Below are 18,585 nucleotides of genomic sequence, written 5' to 3' on the forward strand. Positions count from 1 at the left end.
GTCCATATGTATCAGCGCATGTTTTGGGTTCTACTGATCAGTTTCTGGTCGATACAGGAGCTACTCGCAGTGCTCTGTCCAAACACATGGTTCCAAGGGCTCCCCTGTCTGGCGAAGTAATTACATCAATAGGGTTTGATGGAACACCCTCTCCTAGCCCATTGTCACATCCCCTTACATTTCACATTGACAAATTTACTGCCCCATGTCCGTTTTTGTTGTCATCAAACACTCCAGATAACATTATGGGACTGGATATGCTTAAATATTTTCGAGCAACCATACGTTGTGCTCCTGAAGGGGTGCGGGTTATTTTGAATGAGAATTACCCAGAGATTGTGCCTCATGCAAGAGACCGAGGCGTTAGCCTCTTCCAAAAACGTTATGGGCTACTTCGGATACAGATGTGGGACAGATGATTATCCCTCCTATACGTATCACTGTAAAGGAGGGGGCGTCTTTGCCTCGCGTACCGCAGTATAAAATTTCCAGGGAAGGTGAAATTGCTTTAATACATATTGTACATGACTTGATTATTGCAGGCGTGGTGGAAGAAGTCCCCTATAATGTCTGTAACAGCCCTATTCTTCCGATTTTAAAGAAAGATACAGACAGTAAAATCTATCGTTTCATTATTGATTTGAGGGAAATTAATAAGATAGTAGTGCCGCAGTACCCAGTGGTGTCTGATATTACCACCTTACTTACTTTGATTCCGCCCACAGCCACTACCTTTACTGTTATCGATTTGAAGAACGCTTTCTTTTCGATCCCCATCCATCCTGATAGCCGATATTTGTTTGGCTTCACATTAAATAACAAATCATATCGATTTTGTCGAGTTCCTCAAGGTTATACTGAAAGCCCTAGCATTTATAGCCAGGCTTTAAAAAGACAGCTTGATTCTTTTGATTTACAGTCTGGAGTGTCTCTCATTCAATATGTTGATGACATTTTACTTGCAGCAGACACGCAGGAACAATGTGAAGAGAGTAGTCTTTCCCTGCTTTCTTTTCTTGCCCAGAATAATCACAAGGTCTCTAGGAAAAAGCTACAATATTGTAGACCAAAGGTGACCTACCTCGGTCATCTTTTGTCTAAGGAGGGACGTGCATTGACATCTGATCGAATCCAAGCAATTTTAGATACACCAGTCCCTCGCACTCAGAAAGATGTTCGTGCTTTCATAGGTTTAACGTCTTTTTGTAGACAGTGGATAATGGGGTTCTCACACATTATAAAACCTTTGTTAGCATTGTTGTCCAAAACTACACCGATTCTCCTTGAATGGACAGATGAATGTCAGAATGCTTTTGAGCAATTGAGACAAGCCCTTTGTTCTGCACCAGTGCTAGGTACACCAGATTACACAAAGATCTTTACATTATATGTACACAAGAAAGATGGGTGTGCATTGTCAGTCTTAGCGCAGACACACGGGGATAAACAGAGACCTTGTGCGTAATTTTCAGCAGTACTTGATCCTGTAGCACGAGGATTACCTGGGTGTTTTCGAGCAGTTGCAGCAACAGCAGTGGCTATACGACAGAGTGAGGGAATAGTTTTGTCACACAAATTGTTGGTGTTAGTTCCCCATGCGGTAGACGCTCTGCTAAACCAAACAAAAACCCAGTATCTAACTAGTGCACGTTTAACAGGATATGAGTTAACACTGTTGGCGCCACATATTACACTGAAGAGATGTGCCACTTTGAACCCTGCTACTTTATTGCCGTATCCAGTTGGTGAGACCCAGGAGGAAGAACACCATGATTGTGTTTTCCTGACTGAAGAACAAACAAAGGGTCGTATCGACTTACAGGATACGCCACTTCCAGATGTAGACGGGGAACTGTGGGTTGATGGATCGTGTTTAAGGTTGCCAGAAGGTACAACTTCCGCAGCCTATGCGATCACGACACTTAAGACAGTGGTAGAAACAGCACGAATACCGCAAAAATCGGCCCAAGCAGCTGAATTGATAGCCTTAACGAAAGCATGTGAATTAAGTGCTGGTTTATGTGTGAATATCTACACTGACAGCCGGTATGCCTTTGGAGTAGTGCACGATTTTGGCTTACTCTGGAGGGAGCGAGGGTTTTTGACTTCACACGGAGTGCAGTTTATGCATGGAGAATTAGTATGTGATCTCCTGAATGCGCTATTGTACCCAAAGAAAGTAGCGATAATCAAATGCAGTGCACATAAGAAAGTGACAGACAAAGTAGGACAAGGAAACGCTTTCGCAGATCGCATAGCGAGGGAAACTGCTATGTTACAAAATGTCTCGCCGATGTACGTGGTGAAATCACAGGCTGAGCGATGGCATGATGCCAGAGAGAAGATATTAGATATTCAGAGATCAGCGTCTGAAGCAGAACTCGCAACATGGGCAACGGAGGGAGTGTTGGATGATGAGGGTTGCTGGAGGAGCAAAGATATGGAGAGATGGAAATTGCCTGCCTCTTACTTGCAAGCCATGGTTCAAATGACACATGGATTGGCACATGTTGGAGCTCTTGCAATTACTAAATTGCTTACACGAGTTTGGGAGCATCCTGAGATTGCCAATACGGCCAAAAGAGTAGTACAGACCTGTCTGATATGCTTACAATACAATCCTGCAAAAGGGACTTATACTCCTAAAGGAGGGTTTGTTCCACCTACTGCACCATTTGAAGTACTACAAATGGATTACATCCAGCTTGAGCGTTGCAATAATCTTAAGTATGTCTTAGTGGTGGTGTGTGCTTTCAGTAAATGGATTGAGGCCTTCCCCACGAAGGATAATACCGCATTAACAACAGCTAAGGTGCTGCTTAAAGAGTACTTCCCACGCTACGGTGTTTGTAAATTTTTGTGGAATGGTAATGTCCTCATTTTGTCAGGAAAATAGTGGAGTACGTCCTGAAAGGATTGGGGATTCAGCAAAAGTTCCACGCTGTATTCCACCCGCAGTCAGCAGGTCTGGTAGAAAGGTATAATGCTACACTGAAGTTGAAGCTAGCAAAGATTGTGGCATCCACGTCTTTGAAATGGCCGGATGCCCTGCCTTTGGCATTGTTATCTATTAGATCAGTACCACATTCCCGAACTGGCCTCACACCTTATGAAGTGGTGTTTGGAAGGCCTATGAATATATGGGGAGTTCCTAAGCCTCGTTTACTACATGATGTGCCTTGTATAATGATGAACGATTATTTGGCATAACAAATGATTTACTCTCTATTCATCAACAGGTTCGAGAAGCGCTCCCCGACAATTCCATTGGAGAGGCTCACAATCTTCGTCCTGGGGACTTTGTCGTGATCCGATCGTTTGAGAGAACCAGCAGCTTGGAGCCGAGGTGGCGTGGCCCTGAGCAAGTGTTGTTGGCAACTCGAACGGCTGTGCGAGTCACGAACAAGAAGCGGTGGGTGCATTCTACTCATTGCCGTCGTGTCTCTCCGGATCTGGTGAACCCCGCTGTGCTGTCTGATTATCGAGACATCTTGGACGCAGAGAAGAGCCCAGCTACTGCATCTACTGAATCGGAGGGAGCCTTCCCGGACCATACTGTTTCTGGTGGAGAAAGATACAATCTACGGCCAAGGAGAGCAGTTGTTTTGTGCGAGACTGGTTGAGTTAACGCTCTGAGGTTTGTGAAAACGGAAGCCGGGAATATCAAGGGGGGGGGGATCAGTTCTGCCCAGTGTAGCGACACCCGTCTTGAATCTCGGAAAAGAAACCAGCGGCTACCTCGGAGCTCAGCACTCATATTTTTATTTTTTATTAGCTTTGTTTTGAGACTTTTGCACTTTGAACTATGGCACCTACTATGATGAGAAACAAGAGAATTCTTGGTGCCGTGCTTTTTGTTACGACCATAGTGGTAATAGCAGTAATAGCTTGGGTTGTAGAACGATTGGTTCCGGCAAGAAAATATTTATTGCCTACTACCCCAATCCCATCGGAACATTTTCATTTCACTTTGCCTTATCATGAAGAAAGACATAGACAGACTTATTTAAATAACAGTTTCATTCAAATTCTGCATCACACCCATAATATGACGAACACCTCGAACTGTTGGGTATGTGGAATGTTGCCTGGACATCAAAAGAAAGGAGACACCCCACTTATTCCTCTTCCGTTCTCTCATAATGGTTCTTGTAACGCTTGGTACACTCTTCTGTTTACTTTAAGATGGCCAACTAAAGGTGGACTGCTTTTCCGGCTTAATAAAGTTTGCTATAACGACAGAGATGGTTACCTGCAAGCAGAAGGAACCAAATTCGAGTGGGAAGAATATCGACCAGATAATGTGTCGTTGCCTCGTGTTTACACTAATCAAAGACGTACAAATATGTCTAGTTTACATGTGATTACAGTTATTGACACCAAAGCTGATTTATGTGTCCGAAATAAAGGTACTATCCCGGTAGGGAGTAGTGAATGTAATATTACTCTCACCTTTGACACGCCGAATGGGTATTGCCTTTGTAGCTTCACGAAATACTTACTTCATCTATGGAAATAAAGGTTACCACCGTCTTCCTATTGGGTGGTTAGGAACATGTTACATATCCTTTTTTATTACCCCCTGTATTTTTTGCCCCACCCATGTATCATAATGACTTTGTACTATATCATGATTTTATATTAAACAGAGTGAAGAGAACATTAGCAATTGATGAGATTGACCAAACAGACACCTCCCTGCAGCAATATGTCGATTTTAATTTAGGCCTCTTTTCATTTGTTGGTGCTGCCCTAAATAGCAGGAAAATAAGACGGCTAACACGTGTTGTGGAAGCTGTTGCTAATGAAACAGTTTTTGCCTTAGGGAATTTGACTGAGGAACTTCAAATTACTAGAATTGTAACGCTCCAGAACCGTATGGTTCTAGATGTAGTGTTAGCTGATCGTGGGGGTGCATGCCGCATTATCGGTAGTAGTTGTTGTGTATATGTCCCTGATAATTCACCTTCTGTGTATGATGCTATTTCTAAATTGCATAAAATAGCTGCTGAAATACATCCTGAAAATGGTACATGGACATTCTCAAACTGGTTCTGGACTTTGCTCAGCACTTGGGGTTGGAAACTGTTAACTATCATTTATAACAATTGGGATACTCTTCTTCCTTTGCCTATGTATTCAATGTGGCCCTATGTTATGTTCTATGTGTATTACTGCTTGTGTTCCATCCAAACGAGCCATTGCTAAGAATGAGCAAATGATTAATCGAGAAATAACGAATATTATGTTGATTAATACTGATGATGAGTATCCTGATTACTTCTATTATGAGGTAGCTTCAGCTAAACGCTAAAAGGGTTGTCTGTCGTAATTTGACAATGATCGGGTTAGCGTTTAGCTCAGCTACACGAACCTCTTCTTATCTTGACTACATTTGTGGAGGCCATTTTGTATTGTTGGCTTCCATCAAACTGACCAGTGGTACTAAAACTCCTCCCACAAGTTGGCCGTGTTCCAGAAATGTCCTTATATGTACCTAAACTGAGCAAATGTGTTCCGCCTATTATTTTTATTACTGTAAAATTGTATAAAAGAGGTCGCGCACCGATGTTCGGTGTGATACTTCTTGCATTGCCGAAGGGTGCTGTAGGATTGTACCACCACCCTATGGGGTCTTAATAAACTTGTCTTCTGCATTTCCAGTTTCCGTGCCAACTTCTATGTTACGGTGTCATGGAGTTTTTGCAGAGCATGTAGATCTGAGGAAACCCAATACCACAGAAGTATTGCATCTCTATCTCTATGGTTGAAGATTCTCGCAATGATGGTACGGGGAGGTGCGCCTTGGGCTGCAAAATGTTCACAATTAAGTTTTCAACAAAGATCTGCACTCGGTCCCACTGCAAGCTCCAGCATCCCCACCAGGCACAGGTTATTACGTTTAGATCTACCCTCCATGTACTCCAGATGCGCCTGCATTGAATCATTTTCCTTTTGTAGGATGTTCACCTCATCTTGGAGCACAGTAGTAAACTCAAGGATGCCTGCTACATTATTTTCCGAGTCTTAGGCGATCCTTTGTTTTATTTACCTCAGCTCGCAGCAGTGATAGCTCCATGACTCCAGGACAGTGTATCTTAGGTTCAAGAGAACTGCAGCAAGCCGTCGCCTGTGGGTGTGCACAGACCCCAACCCCCCCTCCCCCAGCCAGAAGGGAAAAAGCCATAGGCTTCAGGCTGGACAAGTCGGCCTAGTGCCCACAGGGTATACAACCCAGGGCCAAGTGGGCACCCCCACAGATCACATACAAAATCCCATGTCCAGAGTGTCGTAGCCTTCAGCCACGCAAGTTGACTCCTGTTCACGCTGCACAGCGCCTGAGGAGTCTAAGCCACGCAACAGTCTTCAAGCAGCCCTGTTTTGTTTATGCGGCAGAGGATGGAGAAGAGTCCCATACAAGGCTAATCCAGACACAGATACCCACTGGGTCCTGCTCAGTTATTCAGTTGCAGTGCAGGCTGAGATCACTTGACCACCATGGCGCCGCACTGGATACGCCCTCACTATCGCCAGACAAAGCGCTGCAGATTGGCCCCTCGCCCCTCATCTGCCCACCTTGTGGTCTGTATCTTTTGTGTTTTTCAGTCCAATGCAGAAAGCCATTGCCACCTCGCCCTGCTGTCGGAGGTTTGGGCACACGGCCAAAGTCTTTCTGGTGGCTGGAGGGTGTGGGTTGTGGGCAGAGAAGGGAGAAGAGCAGACCTCCGGCGTGGCAAGCTCACTGTCAGCTTCCTGGATAGGTCCTGTCGCCCTTTGTCATGCCTCGAGATGCGACCGCCTTGGGTCTCATGATACTGATTTTGACGCAGTTGACTTTCATGACCTCTGATGCTCAGGTGGGCCTTATGTCTTGGCCCTCCGGTCGTCGCCCTCAGTCACGCACCTGATGTCCTCCTCACCCACGAGTCTGGCCCGCAGCAGACCCCGGCACAGCTTCAGGCCTCAGTCGCGCCCAGCTGCCATCCTCAGTCTGACGGTGCTTTTAAGGCGCCTGCAGGTCACCTGCCATCAGATATGGACGGGGGGAAAGAAAAAAGATGGGGATTTACACGGATGATGAAAGGTTAGCAGGGGCAAAGGGCATGGGAGTGCCACTAATCTAAGACCCCCTCCCCTTCCCCCTACTAGATTAATATGTTTGGAGTTCAGGTAAAAAACAACAAGATGTCATCTGCAAACATGGAGATTTTATGTTCAACTGAACTGAAGGATAGCCCATAATGAAGGGTTTTACTTGTATTCTGGCTGCTAGTGTCGCAATACTTCGAGCAAATAAAAGTGAGGATATGGGGAACCCCTGCTCAAAATTGAAGTAATTGGATGCCGTCGCATTGACCAACACCCTAGAAAGGGGATGGGCGTAGGTTGCTTGGACCCTGGGTATGATGTGGTCCCGAATCCAAAGCGTTGTTGTGTGAGGGAGAGGAAGGGTCAGTCCACCCATTTGAATGCTTTTTCTGCATCTTGTGCCAAGAGCACGGTTGTGATAAGTTTTTTAGTAGCTTTTTCTACCAGGTCCACCCATTTCAAGCTGTCATGACTGTCTCCCTTCGATGGACCCAGACTTATTTGGGTGGATCAGTTGCGTCACAAAGTCTTCCAGCCTGTTACGTAATATTTTGGTGTACAATTTGGCATGCATGTTGAGCAAAGCGATTGGTCGGTAAGATGCATAGAAGCAAGAGTCCTTTCCCGGTTTTGGGATGACAGATATCAGAGCTTCTCCTATGGAAACTAACAGAAATCACTGTTAGCATAAGCTGAAGCCATTTTGGTTATGACAGCCTATTTAGTTAGCCATGTACTCGCCATGTGCTTCTCCCGTCTTCACTGTTGCCTGCCCTTGTATTTCGCTTGAGTCATCAACTATAATTAACTCATTCAGCACTGAGGCAGAGCAATGTATGATCAGAAAGGCCTGTAGCTGCCAGAATGGACCTGTCTTAGTGTATAACTGTCAGGCTATTCCAACTGATGTAAGGGTTTTTGTTACTCCTCCCACTCTGTTGACTAAGTAGTTTCCAGTTGTCCATATATGTGAATAGCTATTCTTATGTATACTTGTACTGCCTCTTTTTGAGTCTTCATGCTTACTCAGCTATAAACTGCCATAAAAGGCCCGTGGTTTCTGTACTCCTTGGACTACCTCCTATAGTGGCCTGAGGGTACCGTATTGGCGTAGTCTCCCTCATTAGAGGTTAATAAATCTATTTTCTTTGATATTACATCTTCCGTGCTAATCTTTATTTTGTTAGTCTAAGGACTTGAGGACAAAGAAGGGCGAACCCCAGCACCAGTGGGCCCCTGAAAAGGCTCACCCCACACTACCATCGATGAAGTTACTGCCTGCGCTTCAGCCACATAATTAAACAGCACTGCCAGCTGGGGTGCCATGCCATAGCGGAAGGTTTTGTAAAACTGAATGGTAAACTCGTCTGACCCAGGTGACCTATGCAATTTAAGAGTGTCAATGGCACTTTGGACCTCTTCAGTTCAAGAGTTTGTATTGGGACGTGAAAATCCACAACAGCATCCCCTGTAAGTATTCAATTTGCTCTGCAGTGTCTGTGGTTTCGGAGTTATGTAGGCATTTATAGAAGAATGTTTGGGCTATCACCTCTTCTGTGTGAGCCATTTCCCCTGACTCTCCCTGTATTTGATCTATATATTATTTTCCTTGTTTGGCCCTCAACTGTCGCACAACCTGCGGACCAACTTTGTTACCTTGCTCCTGTTTAAGATGCAAAAGCATGAGTTCTGCTCTATTAGTGTAAATGGCATTGATTTTCCTTCTCAGGCCCGTGACTTTTCTCTGAAAAGTCAAGTCAGGTGACGCTTTATGGGCATGTTCAGGCGATTGGAGTTCAGCCTCAAGTTCCCGAGTTTTTTGTGGAGTAGAAGTCGTCATCAGCGAAATGCATTTCCCGACTGATCACCGCTTTAAAGGCATCCCATACAGTTGATGGGTGTCTTAGGGGTTGTTCATTTGAACATAGTCTCCAATTGCCTTACGGAGCTCATCTCAGTAAAGCCGATCTCGCGTGAGGGGGCTTGGAAAGAACTATCGACGGAAGGTGGACTTCGGCGCATGCCATTTAAAGATAATCTCTACTAGGGCATGATCTAAGAGGGTAATAGTGTGAATAGTGGCAGCTGAGATGTGTTTTTAATCGGTTGTCCAATGAAGATGTGGTCTAGTCTGGATTATGTATGGTGGGAGTGGGAAAAAAGGTATAGTCATGCGTGGTGGGGTGAACAGATCTCCAAGCGTCTAACAATCTCAGTTGTTCAGGCACTTGTTTATTTATTTTTTGTGAAAGTGCCTGCATGTGTCCTGTTAGGGAGAGTGCTATTGAGTTCTGGGTCCCATACCAGATTGAAATCGCACATCAGTTTAATGTTCTCTTCTTCAAACCTCCATAGAAAGGAGAGGAGAAAGTCAGATTGTCCCGGATTGGTGCGTAAATCACAGCTACTGTGCTTTTGTGTCCCTTGATGTTTCCCATGACCATTATTATCCTCCCCTCTTTGTCAGATTTACTTCCTGTGATTTCGAATTTTAAGGAGGAATGGAACAGGATATTAGGGGATATGACTTGTGGCGCAGCCAGTGGTTTTATTGCACTTTAGGTGTGTTTCTTGTAATGTTGATGTCTAGGTGTCGATCAAGGACATACTTCCAGGGAGTGTGGCATTAAGCTGCGGAGTTAAGCCCATTAATGTTCTTTGATATGGCATTCAGTACCAGAGGTGGTTTAGATATGGGTAGGTCGCTATAGGACTCCCCATTAGTCGTTAAAGTAAGTGTCAGACTTTCAACTCGGTCATATGACAATCCACCGGGATCGCCTCCCCCATCTTCCCTCGGACCCTTCCAACTTCCGTCCCCCTCAGAACCTCGTGTCCAGCCATGTAACATATTTAATAACAAAAAAACTGTTAAAACATGAGAGTCTAGTCTCCCAACAACAGTTCAGATCTAATCAGTTCAGGCTTTTTGGACACAAGTCGGCAGCTGTACTCAATAGGATGCCATACAGTAGCAACATAGTTTGGCAACTGTCTATGAATTAGACCTAGGTAGATGCATCATACAATTGAAGAGCAAGCACAACAGAAGTCGATGAGCACCCAGGTCGCTTGGGACTCATCACTGGTGGGCTTTGAGAGGAATGCGACTGTTCGGAAGCCAAAGTAGACCTGTAGTCGAGATCCAACAAATTCACTGAGGGTAGCTTACAGAAAGACATCACAAGGGAGGGGGTAAAGGTCCTTCTGAAGTTTGTCATTTACCAAAACGTTTAACTTTTAGTTGCGACTACCATGGGAACATGGTAGGGCTGTTTGTGGTTCCCACCTGGGAGTCACTCCACCACTCCGTCCGTGCCTTGGTGGGCCGACAGCGACATTCCCAATAGGACTCTGCATATTGCTATACCGTGAAGTTATGTAGCTTGTTCTGTTCGAAGGATATGCCAAAAGGATAGGTCCAGCGGTATTTGACATGTTCTCGGCAGAGGAGATCAGTCACAGGCTTAAACTGCAAACATCTTGCCAGTGTGGTGGGGGCAATTTCATAGAAGTGTGAGCATGTTGCTCCCTGGAACGATACAGAATCTTGCCTGCTTGTAGGATTAGCGCTTGTGTAGTTTGGCGAGGACATTCCTAGGGCGTGTCCCTCCTCCAGCCGTCGACGGACCTACCCTTGTGCACTCTCTCCAGTTGCACCTCCGCGTGAGCTGCCCCCAAGAGCTCTGAAAACATTTAGACTACGAAGGCTTCCAGATGTGGCCCTTCAACTCCCGTTAAGGATAAGGAAGGGTGGGACCGGGAGCTGTTGTTTAAACAGGGCTCCTAGAGGACTGTACTGCAAAGGGTATGCAGTTCCTAAAGTGGGCGGGGGAAAGACAGGTCGTTCTTCATGATGCCGTCACACACCCCGAGGGATGTTATGCTTCATCATTGGGCTTTGCTCCTCGTCGGGCCGCGCTGCAATGCCCGACGGGCTCACCGTAAATGGGGCTCTTTGCCGGAAATCTTTTAGAAGAAGCCGTGGGGTGTGTGCGGGTAAGAGGGCAAGGGAAGTGTAGTGCACGGGAAGTGGGTCTTAAAATAAGTCTGGATCAGTCCTATGCAGAAGCAATTTTAATGGTTTTGGTAGATCCAGCTTAGTTAAAAAGAGTGTGGACGCCCTATGTGGATATAATGTTCCCAACGGGCTGTAGTAGTGTAGTGGGTCGACATGTTTCGTGCCTTAGTAGTCGTGTGGCACTTCTTTAGGACCTAAGTGGTAGTATAGTGCACAACAGGTAATCAGGTTCCTAAATTATAGGTGGGTAACCTGACACAGTAGAGTGGGGCCCTAGTAGATCTGTACTGGGCAGCTGAAGACCTGTGGGGGTGAAAGAGGGGAGGGGGAACAAACGTACATCAAGGAGGTTAAAAATGGCCTGCGCTGAGCAACTTACATTAGGTAGCGCATTGCCGTAGGTATCGCCTGTGGTGGCATGCAACTAGTTGTGGTATTTAGTGGTATTTAGTGAACATGCCCCTGGGGGTTATAGTGAAGGGGGTTAAAATAAACCGGTGGAGTAGGAAGTGAAGAGGCAAGGTTTTTAGCCTCTACAACTATGTAGAAGTGGGCGACGTGTGGGCTGGTTAGGTTAGGTTCCACAGTGGTGGAACCTTCTGTAACCAAAGTGCTAGTGTCCAAGTTAGAGCCCGGAACAGGATGAGCAATTGGCTGTGCCGTTATGGGCCATCGTAGTGAATGTGTTAGTAGACACGGACCAGTTTGAGCGCCCGCCATCGGCTGTAGGGGTACATGTAGGCTGCAAACGAGGCAAGGCACCCTCTTTTTTGGCAGGATTATGCCTGGGGGTGCTGGCAGCATGTCAGAAATCCTATGTTGTACTCGCCGAGGCTGCGGACTAACAGACACACGGGCCTCCGTCTGACTAAGCCGCCGTTATAGAGTCAAGCAGCAGCACACACTCAACCACCAGGGATGTGCTATTTCTCGCTCAACCATCCTTACCGCAACAGGAGATCGGGAGAGAGGCCGCAGGTCACCATGGGGGCGCAGAGTACCTTCAGGAAGCACCGTATTTACAATTGCGGCTGCAACTCAGCTCACACTCCCACCATGTTGCTCTCAGGCTGTCGGGAGGTGCCTGATGGAAATCAGCTGTATGCACTTTCCTGCGAGCAGTTAGTGCTCTGCTCGCATCTCCAGTGGTTTCTCCATTCTGTCACCCTAGCAAAGCTGCAAAATTTGGCTTTAGGGTGCCAGTTATCTTGGTGTGCGCAGAGTACTTTGCGGCGCCTCAGTGGATTACTTCCACACGCCCATGCTGGTTGGCCACGCCCCTAGATTTTCATTTTTTAGAATTATTAGTGTGTTAGACCAAGTGGGATAACACTGCTATACACTACCATAGCTAAAATACTGACAAGTTGGTCCTACATTAACAATCTACATCATCATGACAGCTTAAAGCACAACATCAACGAAGGAAGGTTTTACTTTGATTTCATAAAATCTTGAAATCTGTGGGTAAAAGGAAATGCATACAGTTTAACAGCTGAATCAAGCACTTCCTTACTTTTTCTGTTCCTCGCTTCTTTTCCCGAGGACGGTTCAACTTTGCCTGGCGATCCACCAAGATCTTCTGCCAATAACGCTGTTCGTGGTCTCCTGAAAATGAAACAAAAGGAAAAAAAAATGTCTTGGTCTGTATAGTGCTCATTATCTGATATCCATGGCAGAAGTATAGCTAAGGGATTACCTTGCCAAAGGCAAGTATAAAATCTTTATACAGTCCCTGAACAATCATTTATCAATCTGAATGCTAGTTCTACAGAACTCTTAATAACGGCAGAGTACTATCTGTGCAGAGTTGCAAGGCACTTGCATTTATTTATAAATATTTAAGAATTTGTAACATTTTTGACGAACACTTTAAACAGTAATAGCAGGCAGTAGACAGAAATAAGGTAGCGGGCTATGAGGGTCTAGACACATAATATTGTGGATAATGACACAGACAAGTAGTTAAAGGCCAATGTCATTTTGCCCATTGTTCCACGGATGACAGATCACTGCTATCTCATATGGGCTCAGTGCACTTTTGTAGTTGACACAACATCTCTGACTTGTTCAGTATACGCAGTAAAATAAACAAACTGCAACAACGTTAGCATTTACAGGGCGAGACTGGCACGAAGAGATCATATGTCATTAGAGAGGTTAACACGACTTGAGTGTGTAAAAAGTTGCTGGTTGTGCGAGGCATGGAGGTAAGGCAACCACATTATTTAAACCTGCAACAAAATTTGAAAGGGCGATGCCTTGCCCAATTTGACATCGTAATAAATAAATAAATATACTGATGTGAGTGTGATCAGCAAGAGATTGTACAGTGTCAACTGGCAAAGTCAAACTCTGTTTGAATGACTGAAACAAGGAGCTTGAAAGGACAATTAAAAGACTGCAACAATAGGTTGGTTTACTGATGATCTGGCAGGTGACTAGGGTCCAAGTTTTAAGCGCAGCAACGCTAGGGTAGTTTATGCAGATATTCAAAAAGTGAAGACATGTTATGTGGATTTGATGAAAGCTCTGAAGTGCAGCTTGCTGTCAAAAAGCACTCACAAATTCTGGGTGCGGATCAAGGGAATGAAGGAGTCTCATGCGAAGAAGGCGCTCAATGGTACAAGACAGACCTCCATGTTGGATAAAGCATCACTGTATCCTTCAGTGCCTTATTGTGATCAGTTAAATAAGCCAGGAGATAGGATGTTATTGTATGTATGAGTGTTCTCTGTTATGAGATAAAAGGAATGGAGGCAGTAGGATAGAATCTGATTTAGGGTGGTCGTACAAGGGTGAACAACAGGGGCTAATCACAGCCTGCTTAAGGATTCCCACTGTGAAGGATGTTGGGGCAAAGTTAGGTGGTTTCTCAGACACGTTGGGCTGGCAATGAAAACTACCTGGTGCACAGGGTGTCCAAGAGGATGCAATGATGTATGTTAAAAGCACCATCAAGGGGTACTAAGGTTAGAAAAGATGATAGGTATTTTTGTGAAGAGAACTTGTGTCATTTTTTCCAAGGTTGATGCAACTCAACATTAGAAGGATAAAAGGAAGAGCGGATCTGTCCAGACTCAAACTGAGGGCTCTTCATATATCAACGTAAAAGGAGCTTTAAACCAATAAATCATCTTTAAGGCATGCATACAATTAAGAAATGTATTCTGAATAATGATCATTCCTTTTGAAATGACTTACCTATATTTTCAGAAATATCAGAACAGTAAGCGAACTGGTATCCTCATACCATGGTAACAATCCAAGTACACCTTTCATAAGCCAAACAGCAGCTGATCACAAATTAAGATCCTAATAAAGTTTGAAGTTGTATTTATTTAAATGATGTCGCTTGGCAATAAAAAATTGTCCATTTCATTTAGTAGAAAACAAAAAAATGGAAAACAGGCGTGTGATACTCAATTTGTTTGAATTTTCCAAATGAATAAACTCCTTTTCACTGAATAATCTGAGGACAAATATAACACCAACAAATTAACAAAAAATGGGAACATATGTGACAAGAAAGTAAAAAAAAACAGGTAAGGAGAAAAAGAGGCAGGACTAATGGAGAGGAGAAAGAGGTGTTAGGGTTCAAGTATAGGTAATATCTGATAGGCCAGTTGAGGTACTAGGGTTTATTCAAGGGTAGAGATACTTGGGTGAAGACAAGGTAGATATACTAGGAGTCAAAGCAAACCTGGGGGTATCTGGGTATCGTCCGAAGCACTAAGAAATAGGTGGGGTAAAACTAATTGGATATACAGTGGGGGAAGGTACTAAGGTATGGGCTCTGGTAAAGTTTTGAGCGTACGGAGAGGAGTATGGGCACTAGGGCAGGCGTAAATGCAATAGGGCAAAGGCACCAACAGTAGTACTGGGATGGAGGTACTAAAATAGAAGTAGGGATATAGCTAACACAGTAAAGGCACTGCTGGTGTTGTTAGGAACTAGGTGTGGTTGTAGTAGTAGGGTATAGGCAGTGATCAAGGTTCTACCGTGTATACAGGACTGGAGGCAATAATGGTTAAGAGAAGGGTAAAATAATTTGGGTATAGGCAGATATTGGACCGGACATCCTTGTGTGGTTTCCCCGAAAATACTTGCCTTCAACTTCTGTTTTTGCAGACTTCGTTTTTGCTGGCTTTAAGACTTTAACAATGCAATTGAGTGCTAAAGTTCTTGTGCTCTTTCTCTATTACAAATTGCACCTTTGGCTTACATTAAACTGGCACATTTAATTCCGTTGTAAGTACCTAGTACAATGGTACTACATGTACCAAGTGCCTGTAAATTAAATGCTACTAGAGGGCCTGGAGCATTTATTGTGCCAAGCTACTTAGTTGCATTGTAAATTGCCAATTTGGCCTGGCAAATTAAACCTTTTGTTAGGCTTAAAACTTTAAAAAAAAGATTTTTGATCTTTTTACTGAAAATTGAACAGGGAAAAAGGAAAGGAAGGAAGGAAAAAAGAAAAAGTGGAAATACATAAAAACAAAACAAACGTTCCTTTTTAATTCATGTAAGTCACCCCTAGGATAGACCATTAACAGTCTATAAGGCAGGGTGCAGTGTATTTATAAAGTTGGACATGTACGTGTAATGTTTACATGTGCCCACTACTGCAAGTCCCATCTCTCCCATAGGATAACATTGCTACTATCTTATTACATTTAATAAGTGATAACTTTCAATTGGGTGCACGGGTGAATGTGGAGTTTGGGGTCTAAAGAATTGTACTTGAAAACCCCCTTTAACGCCACAGTTGGATTTTAAGTCACAATTCTGAAAATGCCAATTTTAGAAAGTTCAGAATTAGAAAGAAAACAGGCAACCCAGTAACCCAGGGTACTGTGCCAGACACTTATTATCAACATGCATTTACAATGCAATGGTCTCGTCTTTGTTAAAGTTAGAGCTATTGGCATTGCAAATGTTATTGTTTTCATTTATAGTTGTTTTTTAAACCAATAAATATATGGTATTGTCATTTACAATGGCAATAGGTAAGCATTAGAGAGTAGTAGAGAGTATTAGCAATTATTAATAGTTAGTAGAGAGTGACTAGTTGATTAATAGAGAGTGTACTTGTATAGAGTAGAGTAGGAGTGAGTTGTAGGCAATAGTAGTTAGTGAGTAGTGTAGATTAGTGGAGAGTAGTATAGAGTGAGTAGTAGATAGTGTGTAGAGAGCATGTAGGATTTAGTGAGTAGCAGAGACAGAGTAGTAGTAATTAATGAAAAGTACTAGATATAAATAGATGTAGTGTAGTGAGTTATAGATAGTATATGGAGTAGTATATGTATTTAGTAGAGTAGCGAATGACTTTTAAAATAGAGTATATATTAGAGAGCAGTAGTTAGTTAGTACCTTTTAGTATTAGAGTGTAGTATAGAGTAGTAGAGAGTGAATATAAAATTGTGGATAGTTTAATTTAGTCAGTTGTGTGACTTGTATGTAGTAGAGAGTAGTTAGAGGGTGTATTAGAGTGTGATTAGTTGAGTTAGTAGTAGAGTGTGAATTGAGAGTATTAGAGAGTAGTACAATAGTAGTTACAATTAAACAGTCTCGCCTTTGCAAAAGTTAGAGCTATTGGCATTGTAAATGACACTTTTTTTAGTTATGTGTTGGTTTTGAAAACTGATAAATAAATGGCATTGTCATTTACAATGGCAATAGCTGAACATTGATGTGCGCATGCTCACACTGCTCACTTCTCACTAGTGGAGAAGTTACGGCATGAGGTCATGCCAGGTGAGCGTTGTAGGGTAAGGGAAATCCTTTAAAGAGAGTCATTTTCTCTCTGGATTTCCCTTCTCTTTTTGAAACTAAGGAGCGGCAACATTGTCTTGGTCATTGTCTTGGTGTCACCAGGGCTTTAAGTTGAAGTTTTTCCAATATTATATGCAACCCATAGTTGCTGCTTATTTATCTTACGACTATTGACAAAGTCAATAGTCTCGACTTGTTGTAGATATGTTACTTTTATCTTATATATATGGATGTAATGACAGAAACAGCAAAATACAGGCCGGACGGTTTCCCAGCTCCAAGTCGGCAGCTCTAGCCATGAGACTGCATCCTCCACAGGGGTTCAGGGTGAAATGACATCATAGCAAGGCTGCTCTCTGATGCGGTAAGGAGACCCCAGGAGGGACGGCAGGGCAAGAGTTAAGTAAAGTTACAACACATTTCACGCCAGTGACATAGGAATTCATCTTTAATCTATAATACGAGGTATTCTGTAAAGAAAAGAAGCCCTTCCGGTGGCAATGAGCCTGAAAACAGGCAAAATAAGAGGGATGCACAGAATTAAAGCGGCGCACCTTTTATTATTGTAAGGAGCGAGTAAATGCTCATTCTGCTGACTGCAACACTGTCTGTTGTGTACAAACTAACTCTGGGAGACAGACAGGTTAATCAGAATAAAATATTATTTGTGTGCTTTTATGTAAGACATTGACTGCATTTGAATAACATTTTGGGTATGTGTTCAATGTTTATAGCTTTCTTACGTGAAACACACGTCACACTGAATATGCACTATAATGAGTAAGAGCAGAGTCGCATAACTGAGTAATAGGTCACAAACCTTGTTTCTCATTGCCACATAATTTACTTTATTTTATAAAACAGTGGTCCCTATTTTAGAAACGAAATAGTCTGTGAGGACAGACAAAACAATTTTCATACACTTGATTGGTGAAATGACTTTTGTCCAGCCGGACAAGAATTTTTATTTTAATTTGATTTAAAACGATAATTATAAAAATGGAAGAACCATTTAGTATCAAGTGGGCAAAGCCGTGACCCATACAATACAAGACAAGACAAGACAACAAAACATTAGTGGCCAAGAGGGCAAAGCAAAAATTGCATCTGTATACTATTAATCAGTTGTTACAGATTTTAAATTTCATTATAACACTCCACTGCAAATGATCATTTTTCAGTCATATATTGCATTTGGGGGTTCAGAGGTCGACAACGTTTCGATGCCGTATTTTAATCTAGGGCATCATCATCAGGACAGGAAATGACAGTTGTTGTCTTAACCAATATATTTAAACAAAGCCTTTAGTCACAATACTAGGTGGAGGCTTAATGTGGCCGTATTCCGCGACGAGGTCGGTCAAACTGATTTTTTGGAATGTCGGGTAGCAGGGCACACTGTTGTCCCTGCCAGGGTAGGGAGGAGAGCCCAATGGCTCGAATAAAGGTCTGCTCAATGGCGTTTGTTCACCTTTCGGACCGAGCAGCAATAGCAATCAATCAATCTTCCATTTTTATAATTATCGTTCTAAATCAAATTAAAATAAAAATTCTTCTCCGGCTGGACAAAAGTCATTTCACCTATCAAGTGTATGAAAATTGTTTTGTCTGTCCTCACAGACTATTTTGTTTCTAAAATAGGGACCACTGTTTTATAAAATATGCTACTGCCCAAGGTCCCTTTACTATACCTTCTGGGT

General features: G+C 43.4%; 1 protein-coding gene across 2 annotated transcripts in view; it reads right to left on the bottom strand.

The window, feature by feature from the left end:
• Nucleotides 1-18,585, bottom strand: part of LOC147666375 (la-related protein 7-like) — a 203,588-nt gene that overhangs the window by 32,621 nt on the left and 152,382 nt on the right. For both annotated transcript variants that reach the window (XM_086949097.1, XM_086949096.1), the window contains exon 12: nucleotides 12,627-12,718. In XM_086949097.1, coding sequence (XP_086805223.1) covers nucleotides 12,627-12,718 — 92 coding nt within the window. The remainder of the gene's footprint in view (nucleotides 1-12,626; nucleotides 12,719-18,585) is intronic.

Source organism: Lissotriton vulgaris, unplaced genomic scaffold (genome assembly GCF_964263255.1).
Source record: "Lissotriton vulgaris unplaced genomic scaffold, aLisVul1.2 SCAFFOLD_871, whole genome shotgun sequence".
NCBI lineage: Eukaryota > Metazoa > Chordata > Amphibia > Caudata > Salamandridae > Lissotriton > Lissotriton vulgaris.